The 19,726-nt window shown below is 41.0% G+C and overlaps 1 protein-coding gene across 5 annotated transcripts; it reads left to right on the plus strand.

The window, feature by feature from the left end:
• Positions 1–235: 235 nt before the first annotated feature.
• On the plus strand, positions 236–14,318 carry UTP18 (UTP18 small subunit processome component). 5 transcript variants are annotated; one of them, XR_003994313.2, is made up of 14 exons: positions 236–593; positions 749–876; positions 972–1,067; positions 2,232–2,311; positions 2,527–2,612; positions 3,239–3,364; positions 3,741–3,915; positions 4,248–4,348; positions 5,115–5,205; positions 5,525–5,648; positions 6,878–7,047; positions 7,670–7,812; positions 8,484–8,543; positions 9,173–9,328. XR_003994313.2 is itself a non-coding variant. In XM_030505895.1 (14 exons), the coding sequence occupies exons 1-13, from the start codon at positions 264–266 to the stop codon at positions 8,506–8,508; spliced, it is 1,680 nt and encodes a 559-aa protein (XP_030361755.1). In that variant the 5' UTR covers positions 251–263; the 3' UTR covers positions 8,509–8,543; positions 9,173–11,407. The 5 variants fall into 5 exon arrangements, 4 of the variants coding, with proteins under 4 accessions (XP_030361754.1, XP_030361756.1, XP_030361757.1 ...); XM_030505895.1 differs by having other exon boundaries at positions 251–593; positions 6,873–7,047; positions 9,173–11,407; XM_030505894.2 differs by lacking the exons at positions 8,484–8,543; positions 9,173–9,328 and adding an exon at positions 8,162–8,477 and having other exon boundaries at positions 6,873–7,047.
• Positions 14,319–19,726: the final 5,408 nt, after the last annotated feature.

The following is a 19,726-nucleotide window of genomic DNA, read 5'->3' on the forward strand; positions in this document are numbered from 1 at the left end:
TGTGCGGGGGACACCCTCTCTGGGCGCGCAATGGAGCGGTCCAGCCGCGAGCCGCGTCACGTGGAGCGCGGGGTGGGAGGGTGGAGAAAAGGAAGGCAAAGAAAGGAGATCACGTGACGGCGCCTTGTGGACGAGGAACGCGGCCGGAATCACGTGGGGTGGGGGGGGCAGCGGGAAGAGCCTATCACAGCCTGGGGGCGGGACTAGAGAGGGTATATATAGGGGTGACACGTGACCCGGCCGCACGCGTTCCGCGGGCAGCGATGCGGAAGGGGCCGGGTCCGCCTCGGCCGGCTCCGGCGGCGGCCGCGGGCGGGAGGAAGAAGAGTAATAGGAAAATAATGGCGAAAACGAAGAAAACAGAGCAAACGGTGCCGCGGCGCAGCCATAGCATAGCGGTGGCGGCAGCGGCTGCAGCAGCTGAGCGGGCAGCCGCCACGCAGGCGGCCGAGGAGGCGGCTCGCCGCGCCCGCCACCTGAAGGAGCTCTCCGGCGCGTCGGGCCCCGAGCGGGAGCTGGAGGAGCTGGTGTTCGGCGACAGCCTCTACGTGGAGGAGGATGACTTGCTGCAGCGCCTCGCCGGCCCCCACAGGGTAGGGCCCGGGACCCCGCGGGAAGCTCTTCTCTGAGGCCCGGCCTCGGCGCGGTGTGGGGCTTCCTCCGGCTCCTTCTCCCTGTCTCTTCCCTCTCTCCATCTCCCTTCAGCCACCCGTGGCTGGGCTAAAATGGCCCCTTTGGTTGCTTTCAGCTTAATGCTCCAGAGGGGGAAACTCTCCAGGAAGACTCCAGTGATTCAGAAGTAGAAAATGAAGCAAAAGGTAATTTACTGACGAAAAAGCCAGCCTGGGTGGATGAAGATGATGAAGCAGAGGAAAAGTAAGTTAAAGTTTGAAGGTAAGAACTGCATGTTACACTTAAAAGTGGTAGAAAGCAGCTTCAGTTTTAATAATCTTCATGCTTTTTCTTTCTAGTGTTGATATGACCCATAGATATAGGAAAGACTTCATGAAAAGTGATGCTGAGAAGACACTTACTAAGAAAAAGCTAAAAAGAAGGCTTGAAGAACAGTGAGTTTCGTTAATTTTATTAATATGAAATAAGTTTATGTGATAGTTATAGAATCCTGGAACCGTTTGGGTTGGAAAAGGACCTGTCACTACAGGCCCTTGTAAAAAGTCCCTCTCCAAATTTCTTGTAGGCCCCCTTTAGGTGTTGGAAGACTGTTAGAAGGTCTCCCTGGACCCTTCTCTTCTCCAGGCGGAACAAGCCCAGCTCTTTCAGCCTGTCTCCAGAGCAAGGGGGCAGCAGCCCTTGGAGCATCTTCATGACCTCGTCTAGACTCGCTCCAACAGCTCCACGTCCCTTTTGTGTTGGGGGCCCCAGAGCTGGATGCAGGACTGCACTTGGGGTCACATGAGAGTGCAGAAGGGGAGAATCATCTCCCTCAACGTGCTGGTTACTTGTTTTGATGCAGCCCAGCACATGATTGACTTTCTGGTCTGCAGGTGCATGCTGCTCGCTCATGTTGAGCTTCTTGTCAACCAGCATCTCCAAGTCCTCCTTATGGCTGCTCTCAATCCAGTCTCTGCCCAACCTGTAGTTGTGCTTGAGATTGCCCCTACCCAGCTGCTGGACCTTGCATTTGGCCTTGTTCAAAGTCACTTTCTTCTTTAGCTGCTGTATTCATGTACCCTGTTTAAAGCTAGTGCTTCTTAGGTATCTGCAGTGCTTATAATACCAAAATAATACTAATAATAGTGAATAAAATGTGTATTAGCGTTATCTAGACTAACTTCTTTAATAGTTGTTTTAGTAGAGGAGCACAAACTAATTTGTCTTCTAGAGACTTACATCAAAGTTTATTGTAGTGATACACTGTATTGTAAACAGTGTGATTGGAGATGCTCTCTTAGTATAGTGTATAAGAATGAGCTGAAATGGGAATAGCAAAGTAGATGTGTTTAGGTTGTCGTGGTATTAGCATGAATCACTCCAAAGAACAGTGTTTTAATGTTTGGTACCAGTTTTGCTTTAGTTTCACATTCAGGAAGTCAGCAAAACACAGAAAGCTGAGTGAAATTTTAGCAAACTTGCATAGTGTTGCAAGTGCAAATAATCCTGCAGAATTGTGACTGCACGTGTTGTAAGTACTTAACACATAAGAAGGAAATTACTTTCTCAAAAAAGGCTTTTTTTTCTTCCTTCTTCCCCCCTCATCCTTCTCTTGCTAGGTTTCAGCGAGCTATGGGAGGAGTTCCTGCCTGGGCTGACTTGGAAAACAGGAAGAAATCCAAAAAGACTGCAAGTGATAGTAAATATAAATCCATTACTACTCTAACGTTTTCCTGTTCAGCTTAAATAATTATTTTCATGTTTTCTCAGTTTCAGTAATGTGATAATATGCTGCATAAATCAGCTTTATTCCTTTCTTCAGTGTGCTTTGATTTGTTTCTGTAAGCAATTTCTAGCTTTTAATGTGGGAGTGTTTATGGAATTAGCCTGTTCAATGCACTTTGTTTTAATTAGGTGAGAGCGATGAAGATGATGATCTGCTACGCAGGACTGGCAATTTTGTAACTAATTCAGAGTCCCTGCCAAGAGGTATTTTGAAGGTAAAGGCAAGCCTCATGTTTCCACTTCAGTTTGACCCATATGCATGCTTTGGCTTCTTTGTTGCTATGTGGGCACTAGAATTTGTGAGTGTGTGAATTTCTTCTTTGTTAGTGTAACTGGAAGCCCTGGAGGGTGAATAGTTTGACAGATTGAACAGTTCATATCATGAAAGCATGAAACAATAAATTGAGATGTGTTGTTTGACATAAAAATTGTTTTATGTACTCTGAAGTAGCGTCCTATAGTAGGATTTTAATTTCTGCATAGGAAGGGTATAATTCTCCCCCAACTTTGAGGCTACTGAAATGGTCTTTGAGAAGTGACAGCTTTAATTGTTTCTTACAGTCTCTCTTGTACACCTATTTCAGATAAGTCTGAATGCAACTAGACTGTTAATTTCAAAGTCAGTAGAATGGCTGGCTAGTTTACCTTATGTCTACACTGCTGCATTGAAGCAACTTATTGAACTTTGTGTATGTTCTGCTTATGTTTTGCTGTCAAAAAGTTCTTAGGGTTTGAGATCTTGCTCTTGCAGAGTAAAGGACAATTAAATTGGCCATTCACCAGCATAAGGAAAAATGTCAGTTGCATGGGGGCTTTTTTAACTGCTTGCTCTGTGTTTCAGATGGGGATCTGCTTGCCTGCTAACCAGGAACGTTTTGCTAATGGAAGACTGGCAACTGTGCAGTTTCATCCATCTGCCCAAGTAGTCATGACTGCTGGCCATGATCGATCTGTGTCGCTCTTTCAGGTGAAGAATTTCAATGTATAGGATGTAAATGGCCCCTAATATGGAACTTTTTTTTATAAGTATACCTGAAATAGCCCAGAGGGCTGCAGGAAAGAGCAATGTGAAGTAAATATTTCCATTAGAGAAGCAAATAGAAGTGATTATTTGACCAAAGCCTGGGCAAGACAGGGAAGAGTAAGAGGTGTGAAATACATCTGGGAAGGCTGGGGGTGCCTGATATATAGGGTGAAGAGCTAAGAGCCGGGTTATTTGTAGATTGAGAAGAGATTAATGCTTCAAACTTAGGGTTCAAGACTCTTGTACTGGCTAGTTGATATGAATTTTCTCTGCAAAAGTATTTGGTATGTTCCTTATTATGATCTGTTTGTTTTTGAAGGTTGATGGTATAAAGAATCCAAAAATACAGAGCATCTACTTAGAGAGTTTTCCAATTTATAAGGCTTGCTTCAGTGTTGATGGGGAACATGTCATAGCCACTGGTACTCACCACAGAATGTTCTTTGTGTATGACATGATGAGTGGAAATATCATTCCTATACAGAAAGTAAGAGGTACGTTTCATAGTGCTGTAAGTGTCTGGGCATAGTTGAAGCTATCTCAAATGGAGATGGATATGAATTGGCTTTAAAAGGGAATGCAGTGAATTGTTGGAGGTTGTATTTTTAACTTCAGGGATCTTTACCCATGTACCTTTAGCTTCAATTTGTCTGGGATATTAAAAGCCAATTGTCACACATAAACAAGGTTGAGTTGTAGCTTTACTCTAACAGTGTACTACAGAAATGAAAAGCTGAAGTGGTCTTATTCATATGCATTGTACCTTTGAATATTGAGGAAAAAGAATAAATTATGCCCATTTGAAGTTCTGAACCTCTTTTTAAAGGTGTGGATGAAAGATTCCTCAGAAGCTTTGAACTCTCTCCAGATGGATCATTTATGCTTGTAACTGGAACTTCAGGTTACCTTCACTTGTTGTCAATGAAGGTAGTTTCTCTTCATGGTTCATGTAGCTTCAGTTCCTTAGGACCTTTTCCCTCTTGAATCTGAGGAGTTATACTTAATCTTAAAGGCAATTTAGCTCTCAGTCAAAACAAAAGTATGAGACTTATGTGACAACCTTTCAAAATGAGCTGCTGAATCAACTAACTGGAGCTTTAGAAAATTGTTTTGGGGTGTCTTGAGATGTTTTTTCTGACTGTGCAGTTGTCTTTGGGTCTGGTGGAGCTAAGGCCAGAGTTTGACAGGTTTTTGAGCTATCACTGGGAGCAGTCATGTGTCAATGTTGTATTTGAGCTGCTTGCACGAACACTGCTGGCAAAAGGAGTGGTGTCAGCATGGAAACAGGCATCTGAGGGTGGGAGAAATACAGGGCTGCTTTTTTGGGAACAGCGCTAGTGCATGCTGGTGTACTGTGTTCATGAATCATGCCATCTACTGTGATTCATAATGCATACAGAATTTCTTCAGTTCAATTTTAAAATGCCGTATGATGACAGCTGGATTTGTTTTAAACTTTTACTAAGAAAAATACTTCTTAAAAAGGAAGTTCAGTTCTGTAGTGGAGCAATAACAAATTGATGGTGGACTCACAGCCATGGGCTTGTGCTCCGGTCTGTAGGCACTGAAAATGTTGATGCTGTTCTTTTAATTCAGTGTTGCTAACTTCATATTTTTGTGGGAAAGAAGTATGGAAGCAACTTTCCTACAGACTTTGGTAGAATCATTGTTACCATTGTTGTTCATCCTATAGACAAAGGAACTGATTAGCACTATGAAGGTAAACGGAAGATGCACCGCATCAGCTTTCACTCCAGACAGCAGTAAAATATATAGCTATTCAAGTAAGTATTCTCTCTAACAGCACTAATCATAATCCTGGTTAAGTTGCATAAGTTTTTCTAAGTCATTGTTTCAAGAAAATAGTTAAAAGACTTTATACCAACATCTGGCCTAAAAAGACAACCAAGTGATCAATCATTAAATAAAAGTTAACTATTTCAATATGCCTTTAGTTGTTTGGTTTTGTTTTTTTAAACACCCTATATTTGATAGCTGTAAATGAGCTAATAGTTGTAATCTAATGAAATTAATTAGAACAAAATAGACAACCAGTGTGTTCTGTATATGTGGTTTCTGTGATCTACTTTATTCTGCAACCAGAGGAAGGCGAAGTTTTCATTTGGGATGTGAGGAGCAGAAAGTGTCTACACAAATTTGAAGATGAAGGTTCTTTGGAAGGGAAGTGCATCGCTGTTTCAAAAAATAACCAGTATGTGGCATGTGGGTAAGTGACATGGATTTGACAACTTCCTCCTATCTCATCTAGAAACTCCTCAGTAAACTTACTGCTGGCTGGTGAGAGTGTAGGAACATGGAAGAAGTTTGTTTTTAATAAGGTCAGAGTAGAAGTAAATAGATGAATATTGCCTCTTTTATGATAATAACCCAATTTGTTCTGTGTATATCTAGAATACCATAACACACTTAATACCAGACTCACTCCTAATGTATTAGTGTTGCCGTACACAGGTTTAGCAGCTGATTCTGAAATCGTACTGGCTGAAATCACAAATTCTGTAGTACAAATGTTGATTGAGGCTCTTCTCCCTTTTCTAGTTCTCTAGTTCCCCCTTTTCTAATTTTCTAGTTTCTATGCTCCTGATTTGGCTCCTGCAAGATAGCATGTTAGCATTTGAAAGGATGCTTCAACTCAAAGCTACAAGCTTGAAAGTGTTTTTCCACGTGTACTTACCAAGATAAAAGTTCAGCTAGTGCATGGATTCTTTTAAATCAAACTAGCAAGTATTAAGTACAGTATCCATTTTCTTAGCCCACTGTAGAAGAGGAATTTTAAGTGAACTTTAGAGGGTATTAAAAAATCAAAACACTTGAATCTTTCAGTGTCTTTTGATACCAAACTCTTGTTGCATTGAACTGATGCTGTGTAAGATATGGGCTTATCAAAGCTCTCCACAGTTAAGCATGTGTCTTTATAAATAAATAAGAATCCCAAATACAAACCCCTCCACTAAATACTGTTATAAACTCCAAAGCAAAATCAAGCTCCACACAAAATATTGTTACAAATTTCAGTAAATGATTGGATATGTGACTATAAATGACAAGGTAATATAGAATCATAGAATAGTTAGGGTTGGAAAGGACCTTAAGATCATCTAGTTCCAATCCCCCTGCCATGGGCAGGAACACCTTTCACTAAACCATGTCACCCAAGACTCCATCCAGCCTGGCCTTGGAACACTGCCAGGGATGGAGCATTCACAACTTCGTTGGGCAACCCATTCCAGTGCCTCACCACCCTCACAGTAAAGAACTTCTTCCTTATATCTAACCTAAACTTCCTGCATTAAAGTTTTGAACCCTTTACCCCTTGTCCTACCTATCACTATAGTCCCTGATGAAGAGTCCCTCCCCAGCATCCTTGTAGGCCCCATATGTACTGTAAATGTGCCTTCTTGGTATAGTCTTTGTTTATTTCTTTCTGTAGTTCAGCTTCTGGAGTTGTAAATTTGTATACTACCGATGGCTGTCTCAAAGAACACCGTCCTAAACCAGTCAAAGCCATAATGAACCTCGTTACATCTGCTACATGTGTCACCTTCAATCCCACCACGGAAATCCTGGCAGTGGCTTCCCGTGAAACCGATGAGGCTGTCAAACTGGTATGTGCAGCTTTAGGGCAAGCTTTTTGTATCTTGATCAGAAATATTACTGGTGACACGATAAGACTGATGTTGAGCAGAGATGTAGACTGCACAATTTGCTAGACAGCAGATCAGTTCATATACAAGATACTGTACATTTATAAGGAAATATTTTTTTTACAGGGAAGTTGTTCTGAAAATAACATCTTATGGTGTACTTTCCCTTTGTTTTTCCCTTTTTAAAATGCCTTCATTTCAGTGCTGTAATTAGAGCTCAGCATAAAATGTGAATTTTCAGCAGCTGTTAACTGGGCTTTATGTGGCGTTTTCCATAGCTTATTCAAAATTTTGCCGTGCTTGTCAGAATTCTAGCCAATAATGGAACTACTGAATTAATCTGAGGGTTTGGAAGCCTATTTTTACTACTTACATGTAATTACTTAAAAATAAATGAGTTGTAATAACTGGCTTCATAGTGTGTTCCCTGCACCTTTTCTCCAGTGGAACTCTGTAAGTGGGTGGTGTAGGATAGGAATATAACTGAACATTTGAACTTGACATTGACCTGCAATTTTAAATTTGTACTTAATTTTAGTGGCTTTTTCCTGATTGTTATAACTAATGACCTGTTTCTCAATAGGTACACATTCCTTCATATACTGTATTTTCAAACTTCCCAGTGTTCAGAAGAAAACAGATTTATCTCGCTCAATCTATGGACTTTTCTCCCAGAAGTGGCTTTTTCTCTATAGCAAATAACAAAGGCAAAGCTTTGTTGTTTAGGTATGTATTAAGTTAGATTCATTAATCCCAGATAATGTGATTATATTCTGTAAGATGGGGCAGATAACTGGTAAATGATAAGGTTTGACTTCATGAGCTGAATTTTCCCTGATGACTGAGTGCGGAGCTGACTTTCCCTTCTGGAGAATGAGGCTTGTTTGTCTGAATATAAGACACTCACTGCTGCAGGCATCCCTACCAAAACAGTCATTGTCCTTTTCTGAAATTAATAAGATGTAAAAAGGCAGATACTGGATGCTCTCTCCATGGAAAAAAAAGTAGCTCAGAGGATTAAAAGATGATCTGTGCTTCAGTGTTAACATCTGTATCTGGCGTTGCTTTGTTGCAGTTGTAAAGGCAGAGTGAAGAGCATCATTGGAGGGAGGGAGGGTGACTGAATGCTGGCACATGTTGCTCAGGTTGTGGAGGCTCCATCCGTGGAGATACTCAAAAGCCATATGGGCATGGCACAGGGCAGCTGTCTCTGGCCCTGCTTTGAGCAGGGAGATGGACCAAGTGACCTCCTGAGGTCCCTGCCAACCTCAAAAACCATTCTGCCATCCTGTGAGCAGTGGTCAGGCTCAATGAAGAAGTTGTTGCTTCTTTGTGTTGTTCACTCAACAGGTTACTGAAAAGCTTTAAATGTCTCAACTTCCCCCCCCCCCCTTCAGGTTGAAACATTATTCAGATTTTTAAAAGAAGATACAGGAGAAGATGGAGCAGTAACTGAGGTAAAAGCACTAGAACTGTGACAACGTTGTCTTGAGGAACTTTATTTTCATTTTGCTACATCCACTTTATAGATGGCAATAAGAATTCCTTGATACTGTGTAATCTGAAACTCTTCTGTCTGGATCACTCATGGAGTAGGCTCCACATGATGGGCAAGAGTCAGATTTGCCTTGTCGATCTCTGCTTTTCCAATAATACTTTTACAGGGAGTTGGTAGTTCAACTAAACTGCTCAGTCCTGTTGACAAGAGTGTTAAAAATCTGAACATATTTAAATCAAACTCATAGGCACTGTTGTTAAAAACAGCTGTAGGCTGGCAGATACTTGGCTTGATCCTGTTATGAAGTCATGAGACCACACTCACTTTCCAGCTTAGGTTACATAAATTCCTGAAGTTCGTGTGCAGATACAATTTTATTGTACACTTTAACCTTTTCTTGGGAAACTGTAAAGACCTGGAGCCTTGACAGTAATATAGTAGTTCTTTTAGACCCAAATATATGTTAATGATTGAAAGCTAAACTCATTCAGACCGGAAGCAGGTCTTCTGCATGTTAAGCTTGCATAGAATTTTGTGATGGCTGATTGGAAGATACTAACTAAATTCTCTGTACTGATCTCTCCCTAGGTATTGTAACCTGCAGATACAAGTATGCTGGCAAAATCAAACAAGTTCTTTTTTATTTTATATGGAAGCTAAAAAAAGTACAAACATATTGTCTGTGTTTTTCAATGTTTTTCCTTAATAAATGTACCTGATAAGGTTTCAGGCAAGTTGTTTCAACTTCATACTTTTTCCAATCTTTTATGTAAGCACGTAGACTTTAATGGCTGGCATTCAAGCTAATGTCTTCAAGAAGCACTTAAATATCTTTAGTTATTATGAGCGTATGAAGTATTCCAGTACTGAAACAGAAAATACTACTTTTGTGTAAACTCTAACCTCTGCTCCGTGCATTCGGCTTGAGCTTTCATTCATTTGAGGCTGGGTTGGAAAAGCATTTTGCTGGCTGGAGGAACAAATTAATATGAAGCCCTGGTGGTGTAGTTCAGCTCAACTTACTGGGCCAGCTATAGCCTAAAGACAGTCTAAACCAGTATGTGAGCAATACCACTATCAGTTGTGCTTAATGCCTCCTAAGAGTCACGAAGACAACAGTTTCTAATGTGGTATGCATTCCTAAGGAAGACTCCATTCTTAGCTTTCTGTGAAAGCAAAGCGTCCTGACTATACATCATGCTTGATTTTTAAATGAGTTGTGAAATTGTAACCAGTAGGGTCACCTAGCAAGGACTGCTTTACAGCCCTTGTTGCTGGGTCTTCATCTGGTGCCAGATAGAACACTTCTCATCACTTTGTTCCCGAAGTGGCTACCTCTTTTCTTTTTTGAATACATGGACAAAAAGTTGACCAGGAATCTGCTACAATAAAAATCCTGCTTTAAGAATAAATTGTGACTAATATGTCCGTCCACTTCACATGAAGCTTTTTGGACAGTAACATCCAAGAGCTGAGATGCTGAAAGTGTTTTATGCCTTCACTAGAGGGCAGCCCTTAACCACTTATGTGGAGGCTTGACTGCTTCATGACACTGAACAGTTTGTCCTGTGACAGCACTGTTGAGGGGTGAGGTTTTGGTTGTGGTTATTGACACAATTTGCCTTTTTAAAATAATCTCTGTATTTCACCATTAGGAAGGTTTCAGTAGTGTGACTTCATCCATAAAATTGTTAAATCATTTTAAATCAAAGTCTTCTAACAGGTTTTAAAATATATTGTCTCTTACCATATCTCACTGAAGTAGTGGTGGAGTATATTTATTACTGTTTAATCCACTTGTCCTGAGCCTCTGCTGCTCTTTGCACAGTATGTGCTTCTCCAGTTTACCCAAGAAAAAAATAATCCCAAATCCAGTGATTCAAAGCCATATAGGAAGTCACTGGCAGAATTGGAATTTGAAATAATGTGTTCCTGGGCTTGTTTAGTTAACAAACACAACTGTTTCTGGTGTTCTTTGCCCATTGTCAGAGGTCTGGATTGGATGGAGCAGGAGAGTAAATGGAAAAGATGGTGCATATTCCTTGTGTCACTGCAAATGATTTCAAATAGTGACAGGAAAGAAGGAGAGATTAAACAATTGTTTCTGCAAATTTGTATGCTGTAAGTTGCAAATACAAAGCTCTGCACTGAGGTGTGGGGAGCACTGCAGAACAGCAATGTTTAAGCTTTGTACTAAATGCCTTGATTCTTGCTGTTGCATTTTTGTCTTCTGGAAGACATAACTTATGGCCCCATCCAGTATAATATCAGGAAGACTTTTGCCTTCAGAAGTAAAGGAAACCTCAGGGTGCCTGTTGTGTTTCTTAATGGATTTTAGGCAGTGGAACTTTCATGTACTAAGCAGGTCTTAGGTTGGATGATAAGAAATAATCATATCATCCAACCTAACCAACAGCAAGAAGTTGAAACTGTTACTAGAGTATCCAGGGATATTAATTTTCAATAGGATAAATTGCTGGTAAGTATACATATCGCTGTGCTTCATGCTGAAAAACTCTGCTCTTCATCAGTTTGCCATGTGTTAAAGAGTACTTAAGCTTCTGACCTATTTAAAATCTCTTTGTATTTAATTCCTTTTTTCTAGCATGGCTTTTTTCCTGGCACTGCTAAGCTGAGGTTCTTTTAATGAATTATTTCTCAGCTTTTCCTCTCCTTCCATTCTCCTTGGCAAAATAAATTTTATTGATGTAGCCCATTAAATATTTATCACGGCAGCCTTTCCCCTTCAGGCTGTGATCTTGTCCGATTTTGCAAGCTAAATAAAATTAGTCTGGTTAGTGCTTGGAAAGGAAACCTCCAAGATTTAGAGTAACACTGCTTATTTAGAAGATTACTGGGTTTGCTGCTAAGCCTGTCGAGCCTGCTGTTAGACCCTGCTCCTGCTTGAGAGCTCTGTTTGTGGTGCAGTGGATTTAGCAAATTCTTAAAGGCCTGAATGGTTTTTGTGTCCCATGTCTCGGTCAATATCCAGGGTTGCTGCGCTCCAAATTACTGGGAAGTTCTGGTTCTGTAAGTCTCTTCCATGCAGAACTGTTTCAACTGCTACATGATTTTTTCCAAATGCTTGCTGATCAGACAGCAAATGGGATTCTCCTCTTTGGATGTGGTGCTGAACCCATCTAGTGGATGTGGCAGTCATAGCACACCCTGAAAAGGAGTTGGGTTTCTTGCCTGAGGGTGTTTCTTCAAGGGCTTCTGGTGATCCTCTAAATCCCTTTTTTTGCTATAATTCTAAGATCTAGGAGGAGGATGCAAAGCTTTTTGGAGGGGATCTGAAATAAGTCTGTACAGGATCAAATCCTCCATTTCTGCTGTCCCTTACTTCCAGGAGTTTATCTGGTATCCAGCACACCACAGCGTTGCTTCCTCTTGCACTGAATTCTGTTGTATTTATGCTGCATTCCTTTGGGATAACTAGCAGCAGGGATGTGCTGGGCTCTTAATGGCACATTACTGTCATTATTTGGATTTCTTCTTTGAAACTATGGAACAAGGGTTGTTTTTTTCTGGAACAAAACATTTCTTGGGTACTTGGAGGGTTTTGTCACAGGGAGATGGCAGTATAGTCTAACCCATTTTGGGACACTTTGATTGAGGCAGTCTGCATCTGTGTGTTTTCTTCCAGTGGTTAAAACTCTGGAAGTTGTACATCTTCTTAAATTATTTTGAGATCCCTTCCCCTTAATGAAATCTCACAAGCTAATCAGGCACTTTGAAATGACTGCAATATGATTTGGTTTTCATAATAGAGATTGTAAAATATGCCTGAGATCTGGGTCTTCACAATGCTATATTTTGCACATGAGATTGCCTGCCATATGAGACTTCCATTTTGTGTGTGCAGTATTGAATGTTTTATTATGTTTAAACAGATGGAAGAGTTGGAGCAGAGGGGAGTTTGGAAGCACGATGCAGGAGCCCTTACTTATAACTGCTACCCATTGCTGCTATTCTGCCTTGTCAGAAGATCAGGGATCTGTATTTATTATGAGTTTAGTATATATTCTATGGTATTTTCAGTCAGTTTCTGCTGAATTGAGACTGACTGAAGAAATTAAGCCTAGCAAGATGTTTTCAGCAGATTTATGTGGTTTGGAACTGAGGGGAGTTGAACTTGAGTTTAGGATCTTTGAAAACATCCTTTTTATGAAGACTGAGTCACTTCTGTCTGCAAATCCTAATGCAGTGTACATATAATAGGAAAATGACATGGGATTCATGAAGAAGAGACCAATTTGTATAAGCTAATTTTGTATTTAACAGCCGTAATTGCATGTAAAAATACATTGACACAAACTAGTTTTTCTTCTGCATAAATTTACCTAGCAGAGTCAGGCCCCAAGCTGCTGGTAATAACTATAGAGAAACTTGTGGGCTGTCAGTTCTCAAACCACTTTGGGCTGCAATGTCTCAGCTGTGTATATGCACTGAGATGAAGCTATAGAATAAAGGAATGCGTACCAATTAAGATTAATTGCTGTAAAAGATTGAGTACTGTGAACAGGTACTTGGCCAAAATGGAGCAGATCTCCAAGTAAAGTTTTGTTTCTTGAAAAAAAGTACATTGTTTGTCTGAGCACTGCTGATTTCCTGTCCTTAAATTTGGCTTGAGCCATTAATAACTGGATGTAATGACTTTTCTAGCATAGTTGTGGAAAATGAATAGCAGCTGTACTTGGGATCCCTCAAGTGTGCAGTTTTCAGTTACAGAAGAGGCCAAGCCTGAATGCGGTTTCCAGTTGAGTGGAAAACTCGTGACTCTGATTCCTGGTTTAAATGATGTGACATCAGCCCTGGTAGCAAATGCCTTGCTCCAAAGATACTGAAGAGTTCAGTAATATACAGGGGAAAATCAAAAGTGTTAAATTTTACATAGTTAAACTTCCCAAACAGACTTTAGGGTAAGTCTGAGCTGTTGGAGATTTGAAAGCCTTTTGAAATTCAGGACTGTAAACAAAACTCTTTCCCATTGTAGAATGGGGATTATGTATCTTTCTTGCAGCTTTTGGAGCAACGCTGCAGCTTCACACTTATCCCTTGTGAAGCTGAATCCATGTTTCTCACATTCCTCCAAGTGTTTGCATGAAAAGCATGATAGACGCAGACTAAGCAAAGGTGCAGATCACTGTGGTCAGAAGAGGAGCCACTATTTTGCTTAATATAATAGCAGTTTGTACTTACAGCAGGTGCAATGTCCACTTGATAGTCTTACAGTGAAGGCGCTACATAAATCAGTGTTCTGAAGCCTAGCAGGGCAAAGCTATGGAAAACTGTTCATGTATTCTTTGACTGTTGTCATCGGTACCTGCAGCCCCTTCGGTCCAAAGATCCAGAAGGGCTTTATTAAGGCAAGAAATCATACTCATTTCCTGGGTGGGGGGAAAGAGGCAGAGGTGAAATGAGTTGCACGCTGAGTCACAACGGGGAATTTCAGCTTTATTTCTTCATTTCTTCTCACTTCTTTTAAACACTAGATCAGCTTGTCTCATTGAAGAGCATGCCTTGTTCGGTTCTTGCATGCAGACCTGCTGTTTCCTTTGTTACTAGCTTGTAGTTCTTGAATGATGCTTAAGGTGTTTCATTCATTCTCCATTCTGTTCTCCTTCCCCAGATACTTAAAAGTGGCTCTGCTGATGAACGTGGTATTTAGATTGTTGTGAAGAATACTAGTTCTGTGGGAGCTGACATTTGTATCGGTATTTCTAACTAAATCTGTCAGCTTTGGCAAGTTTCTGTGAAGATCTTCCTTTTACAGAAGTTGAGATTGTTGCAGAAAATAATGCTGGAGCTGCTTTTCCACTGTAACTTTTGTCTACGGTCCTGAATGCTTTCTGATCATCTGTCTTCACTCAGTATGAGGGACTTGAAATAAAGCCTTTAAGAGATGGAACAAACTTCTCTTCCACTCTCTGAAAAGTAAATTTTTACACAAAGCCTAAAGGAGACTATGTTTTACATTAGCTGTCTGGTTTCTTGTCAATGAAGTGAATTCCAGTGATGTGGGGAGTAGGTCTGATAATAAAGGGCCATGACGTACTTAACAGCAGAAAGATTACCCAGCAGTTAGCAAAAAGTCCAGAAGAAACAGTCTATGGGAGTCTTAATCTGTGATGATTTCTGCAGGATACATCCCTGCACTGCACAGGGCTTGAATGACAAATTGAAACAGAGTGTTCAGAACCATGCAGTCAGTGCTGCATCTATTGCTGAAATAATTTCTTAATGCTATTTTGCTTATCTGAACTCAGGATGTCTTTAGTAAACAAATGTCTCATGAGACACGCAGAGTCGTGCAGTATATTCAGTACACTCCTACCTCTACCCAGAAAGAAGCTGAGATGGCTCTGGAAGCTGCATTTTTGGGCCTTTCAAATTAATATAGCCACAGTAGCTCACTGATTTGTTTAAATATATCCTCCAGCAAATCATGTCTTCACCTCAAAGCAATTAAAACAGTGGAACAGAACTTCACTTGAATGCTTTTAATGCTTTACTCCTGCCTTTGCCATATGCTGATTCCCCCCAGAGGGAGAAAATCTGAGTACCATGTAAGGTTTTCCAAATAGAATAATAAAGGAGTGGGTGTTTGAGCTCTGAAAGGATATGAATCTTTGAAGCAGGCTTAGCTGATTTGGTATTTTAGTTGCATAGAGTAAATCCAACATTTTCAGGCATGTTTTTAGCTCAAAACCCTGTGTGTGCCTATGCAAAACAGCACCAAGAACAAATGAAGGTGAAGCACATTGGATAAATTAATGAACAGGTCAAGCCTCTGGTATCCCACTTCCCAGCTCTGGATGATTTTATTCATTTTTAACTACAGTAATTAACGTGTTTCTGCTGAAGGGCTCTGCAAGAAGAGGAACCCCTGCCCTCTGTGCCTGACCGTGGCTCGGGTGGTCACTGACAGCCTGGCTGAGTGCTCCTTGCATGGCTCAGCAGGTACAAGCAGTCTTTGCTCTTGCCATGTAAGAGCTTTTGTTATCCTGGTTGGATGCAACAGGATATTATTTGGATGCTTTTCTATGTAAGGAGGGCTGTAGATGTGCTGTACTTCAAGGCAGAAGCTCTATGTGGAAGATGCTCAAGGAGGAGGAATGCTTCATTTTTCTTCTGCTGTTTAGAGGATGCAAGATTTCTGGGCACTAGGTGTCTCTGGTAACCAGTATTTTAGCAGTCTGGCTAATGACTGATAGAAAGCTGGAATTACAGGTGTGGTTCTGGGTATCAGTCCAGCTTACTACTTCAGTAAAAACAATGAGGCCTCTGGCTGCTCTATCCTAATGCTTTAGGGAGTCCCAAAATTCACAAGTTGCTCTTTTCCTTCTGAATTTTTCTGCCTTTCCTTCAATCAGCCCTTTGGGAACCTCTCCCTTGCTTTCAGGCAGACTCAGAGAAGACCCTATTAAAAAGATTGCAGCATGTCTCTGGCTCAGCCAGCGCTCTTAATGTAAAAATATGAGGCACATAATTGCTGTTAACACTCATAACTCTGTGCAAAGTTAGGAGTGTTTTTAATGGGGCTTCTTCACAGTTAGATTATGTTCCTGATGAGGATGTCATTGCTTCATTAGTTTTCTCCCCTTACAGTTTTCCTGCATTTTGATAGCAAATGATCCTTTGCTGTCAAGGACAGAGCCAGAGCACATGTTCCTGGGAAGCACATGATGGTATCACTTACAGATAGGTTTTGCTATGTAAGTGACCAGAGATGAGTGTAGTAAGAAGAGTTAGGGAAGAAAACTTGCAAAAATTGAGTTTAGTAAATTTTATGGTAATGATTTTATACACATATATATTGTGGTGATAAAAGTGAAGAGATTGATATACTCCAGCTACTAACATATACTTCATTAACTTTATTAGGTAAAATTACTGAAGACTTCGTAAATGTCAAATGCTACTCCCTGCACAGAGCGGTATCATAGCGTTTATAAGCACCATTAATGGCTGGAGCATACGTGTGTTATAGCAGAAGCAAGATCACTCTAAAGGACTCAGAGGTATATATTTAGTTTCCATCAAACAATGTCATGAACGCATGGCAGTTTTAAAAGTATTTCAAGGAGTTCTGCGTTTCATATCAGCTGTTTCTGGCTGGATGAAGGTTTATGGGGTCATGGTTTTAGACTGCAGAAGCCCCAGATTTTTGAGATGCTGAACAGCTTTGCTCTGGCTGGAGTCAGGAGGAGCAACTTGTCATCATGCATGGTAACTGAGGTCCCTGGGTCCATTCCTTCTCCTCTTGCTTTCACTGGGTGGCGTAGTCACTGAGTTAAACACTTAAGACCTACTTAATACCAATTATTCATCTCCAATCTTTGCAGATGAAGCATAGATTCAGCAATCCCTTTCAAAAGGAGGAAAAACCTTTCAGGATCATGAGGCTGGGTCTTGTTCTCACAGAATTCAGGTGGAGTAGATACATATGTCTCCATACTTAATCAGTTTTTAATAACAATATCAGATTTTTCACCATACTGGGCAAAACCTCTCTTATTTGTACTAACCTGTGGCTGTCTAAGGTATTCTGGAAACATCTACACAAAAGGGTTTGTGCCAAGCAGAAGGACAGGTTGGCCTTGTTAATGCTGATGGGTTATCAGGTTAAGTGGACAAACCTGTGTGGAGAGGGGTGTGATGGGCAGCTGTGCAGCAGGAAGCTCTGCTTCAGCAGGCTCAGATGGGAGCTGGAGGTTTCTGCATGGACAAATCCATCCCAGGTCAAGATGTGGCTGAGTTTGGGGAGGCAGGTAAGAGTTTTCTTATGATATAATGCTTTTCTGAGTCCTGGTCCTGGAGCTTGAAATGCCTGTTTGTCTGCTGTATAGTGCTGGTGAATTGTTTTGGTGCAGCTTGGAGCTGAAGCTCTAGGTAACAGCTCTGACAAGTTGCTTCTGTGGCTCTTTTAGTTTTATTATTTTGTTAATAACTATGTTCTGGAGAAGGGGGTTCCCTAAGGGAATTTAAAGGGTTTTACTTGAAAGCCCTAGGGATAAATCAGTTAATCTAAATGTGATGAGTTATCTGTAGTGCAGTATTACTACTTATCATATTACAGAAGCTTTCTGCTCAGGGATGGATTGAGGCAGGATCCCTTTCCTGGGAGATCTGTTTGCATTCATAGATTTATAGCAGGAAAGCTGTGGGATTGTAGGCTGAAAGGAATTACTGCCAGGACAGGAGACTGCTTACCTGTTTTGTGGTCTTTTTCCTAATTCCTAGCTCTTTGCTGGTGGCTTTGATTCACTAGGATGCTGTGGATTGCTAGTTTACAGAGGAGGGAGCAGCTGCCGTGCTCCTTTATCACCTCTCTTCTGCCCATTTAGCTTTCCACAGTGTCATCTGCTGAAATATCTGTTTGTTCATTGTTAATCTGCACTTGCAAGAGTGAAAAAGAACAAATGAATGTTAATATATTGTTGTGACTAGGAAATTCATGGGTCCTCAACATTTAATGTTAATTTAAATCAGCCCCTGAAATTAGTTCCTGATTAGTTCCGCTTTAAGTCTATCTGTGCCAGTGACCTTTATTTTGCTAAAGATGTTCACTCCAGTGCTTCCATATCTAGACAGTTATCCTAAAGGACCTGTAGCCTGGTCTGCAGTGTGCTTAGCAATGTGCTATTGAAAATTGGCAAGGATCCTCCAGTGAGATGGAGAGAGGCAACAGTGCTGAAGCAGCTCATGTCAGGGCAGAGGTGCATCCCTCGTGCTCCCTTCCCACAGGTTATTGTGTTCTGCTTTCTGCCTATAAAGCCATTCAGTTGCTGTTGGTGTGTGTAAAATCACTGCAAGGTCTTGCTGTCTAGTGATTCTTAACCCTCTTAGATACGTCTCCATGAATTATGCTGACAAAGTTGCCTAATGCTGCTTGCCACCACCCCTTACCAGTTCAGGGATGGAGTGGATTGTTCCAGAGTTGTGCCTTACAAAGGCAATGATGAGCTGCTGAACAGATTTGTCACTGATACCTGGGTACACTTCTAGGTAACCTGTTTGGCAGTGTTTTTGCTAATATAGTCCCTCTAAAGCTAAAAGAGCAATGGATGATTTGTAAGCATGAAAAAAGGTCTCTTATTTAGTCAGAAAAAAATTTGTAGAAGCTCTGAAAAGCAGCTTCATGTTTTTGTATGTAAATGTCTTGGAAAATTTCAGGGGGGCAACTTCAAGCTCTTATAAAAAGAGCCTCTGGGTGCTCTTACTCAGAAGAACCATATGCAGGGTAGTTGGCGTGGATGAACATTCTGTTGGCTGAACTCTGCTGCTCAGGGAAACAGGATGCTTTTCAAAGTTCAAATCCAAATTTAAATCTTTCATATGTTCTCCTTGTCTAATAGTATGTAAAACCACACAGCTTTGGTGTGGGGTATTTATTTTCTTCTTTTTCCTCCTCTTTTCTCTGCTCAGGCAGAAGGATTCTTAGTCTGGTAAATCTTTCTGCAACCAAATGAAAATACGGATTAAAGGGGAAAGAAGTAGTTATTGAGCCATGTGGCAGAATTTCTGCCATGATGCAGATTTTCTAATCAGTGTGAGAGCACGCAGGAGTGGAAGAGCTGGCAAGGCTCTATGGGGGACCCTCCTTTGACATACCATCCCCACCACTGTGTTTGGTTATGATCATGTGTGCTGTCCTGGTCTGGCAGCCTTACCAAAGAGTGCTGGCTCTGCTATTCCTGCTGGAGAAAACTCATTTGCAGGGTTAACTCCTCTTCATCATGATAAATTCTACTTTTTTCCTCCTACAGTTTTTTCTTTCCAACCTCACTTTCTTTTTAATATAACGAGCCCAAGTGGGATAAAGGCAAAGACTAAGTTGCTGCACCTTAGGTAAAATTTATAGCTTTTGAAAAGCTCCTACAGCTCAGGATCTTAATTGTAACCAGGGAATGGAGCTTGAAGTAAATCTTTAATAACCTCATGCACTGCTGCAGGTAAGGGGGAAAAAGCCTGAACAGTCTCTCTACCTAAACACACTGCTGTAATAGCTCTTTGCAGCTGTTTTAGTGATGGCACAGAAGTGCAAATGTTTTTAAATCCTAAAAGTAGCCCCAGACCTGCATATATGTACTGGGGCTGTCCCCGGGTTTTCCAGTGTTCAAGCAAAATTCAGGTTTT

Source organism: Strigops habroptila, chromosome 14 (assembly GCF_004027225.2).
Source record: "Strigops habroptila isolate Jane chromosome 14, bStrHab1.2.pri, whole genome shotgun sequence".
Taxonomy (NCBI): Eukaryota; Metazoa; Chordata; class Aves; order Psittaciformes; family Psittacidae; genus Strigops; species Strigops habroptila.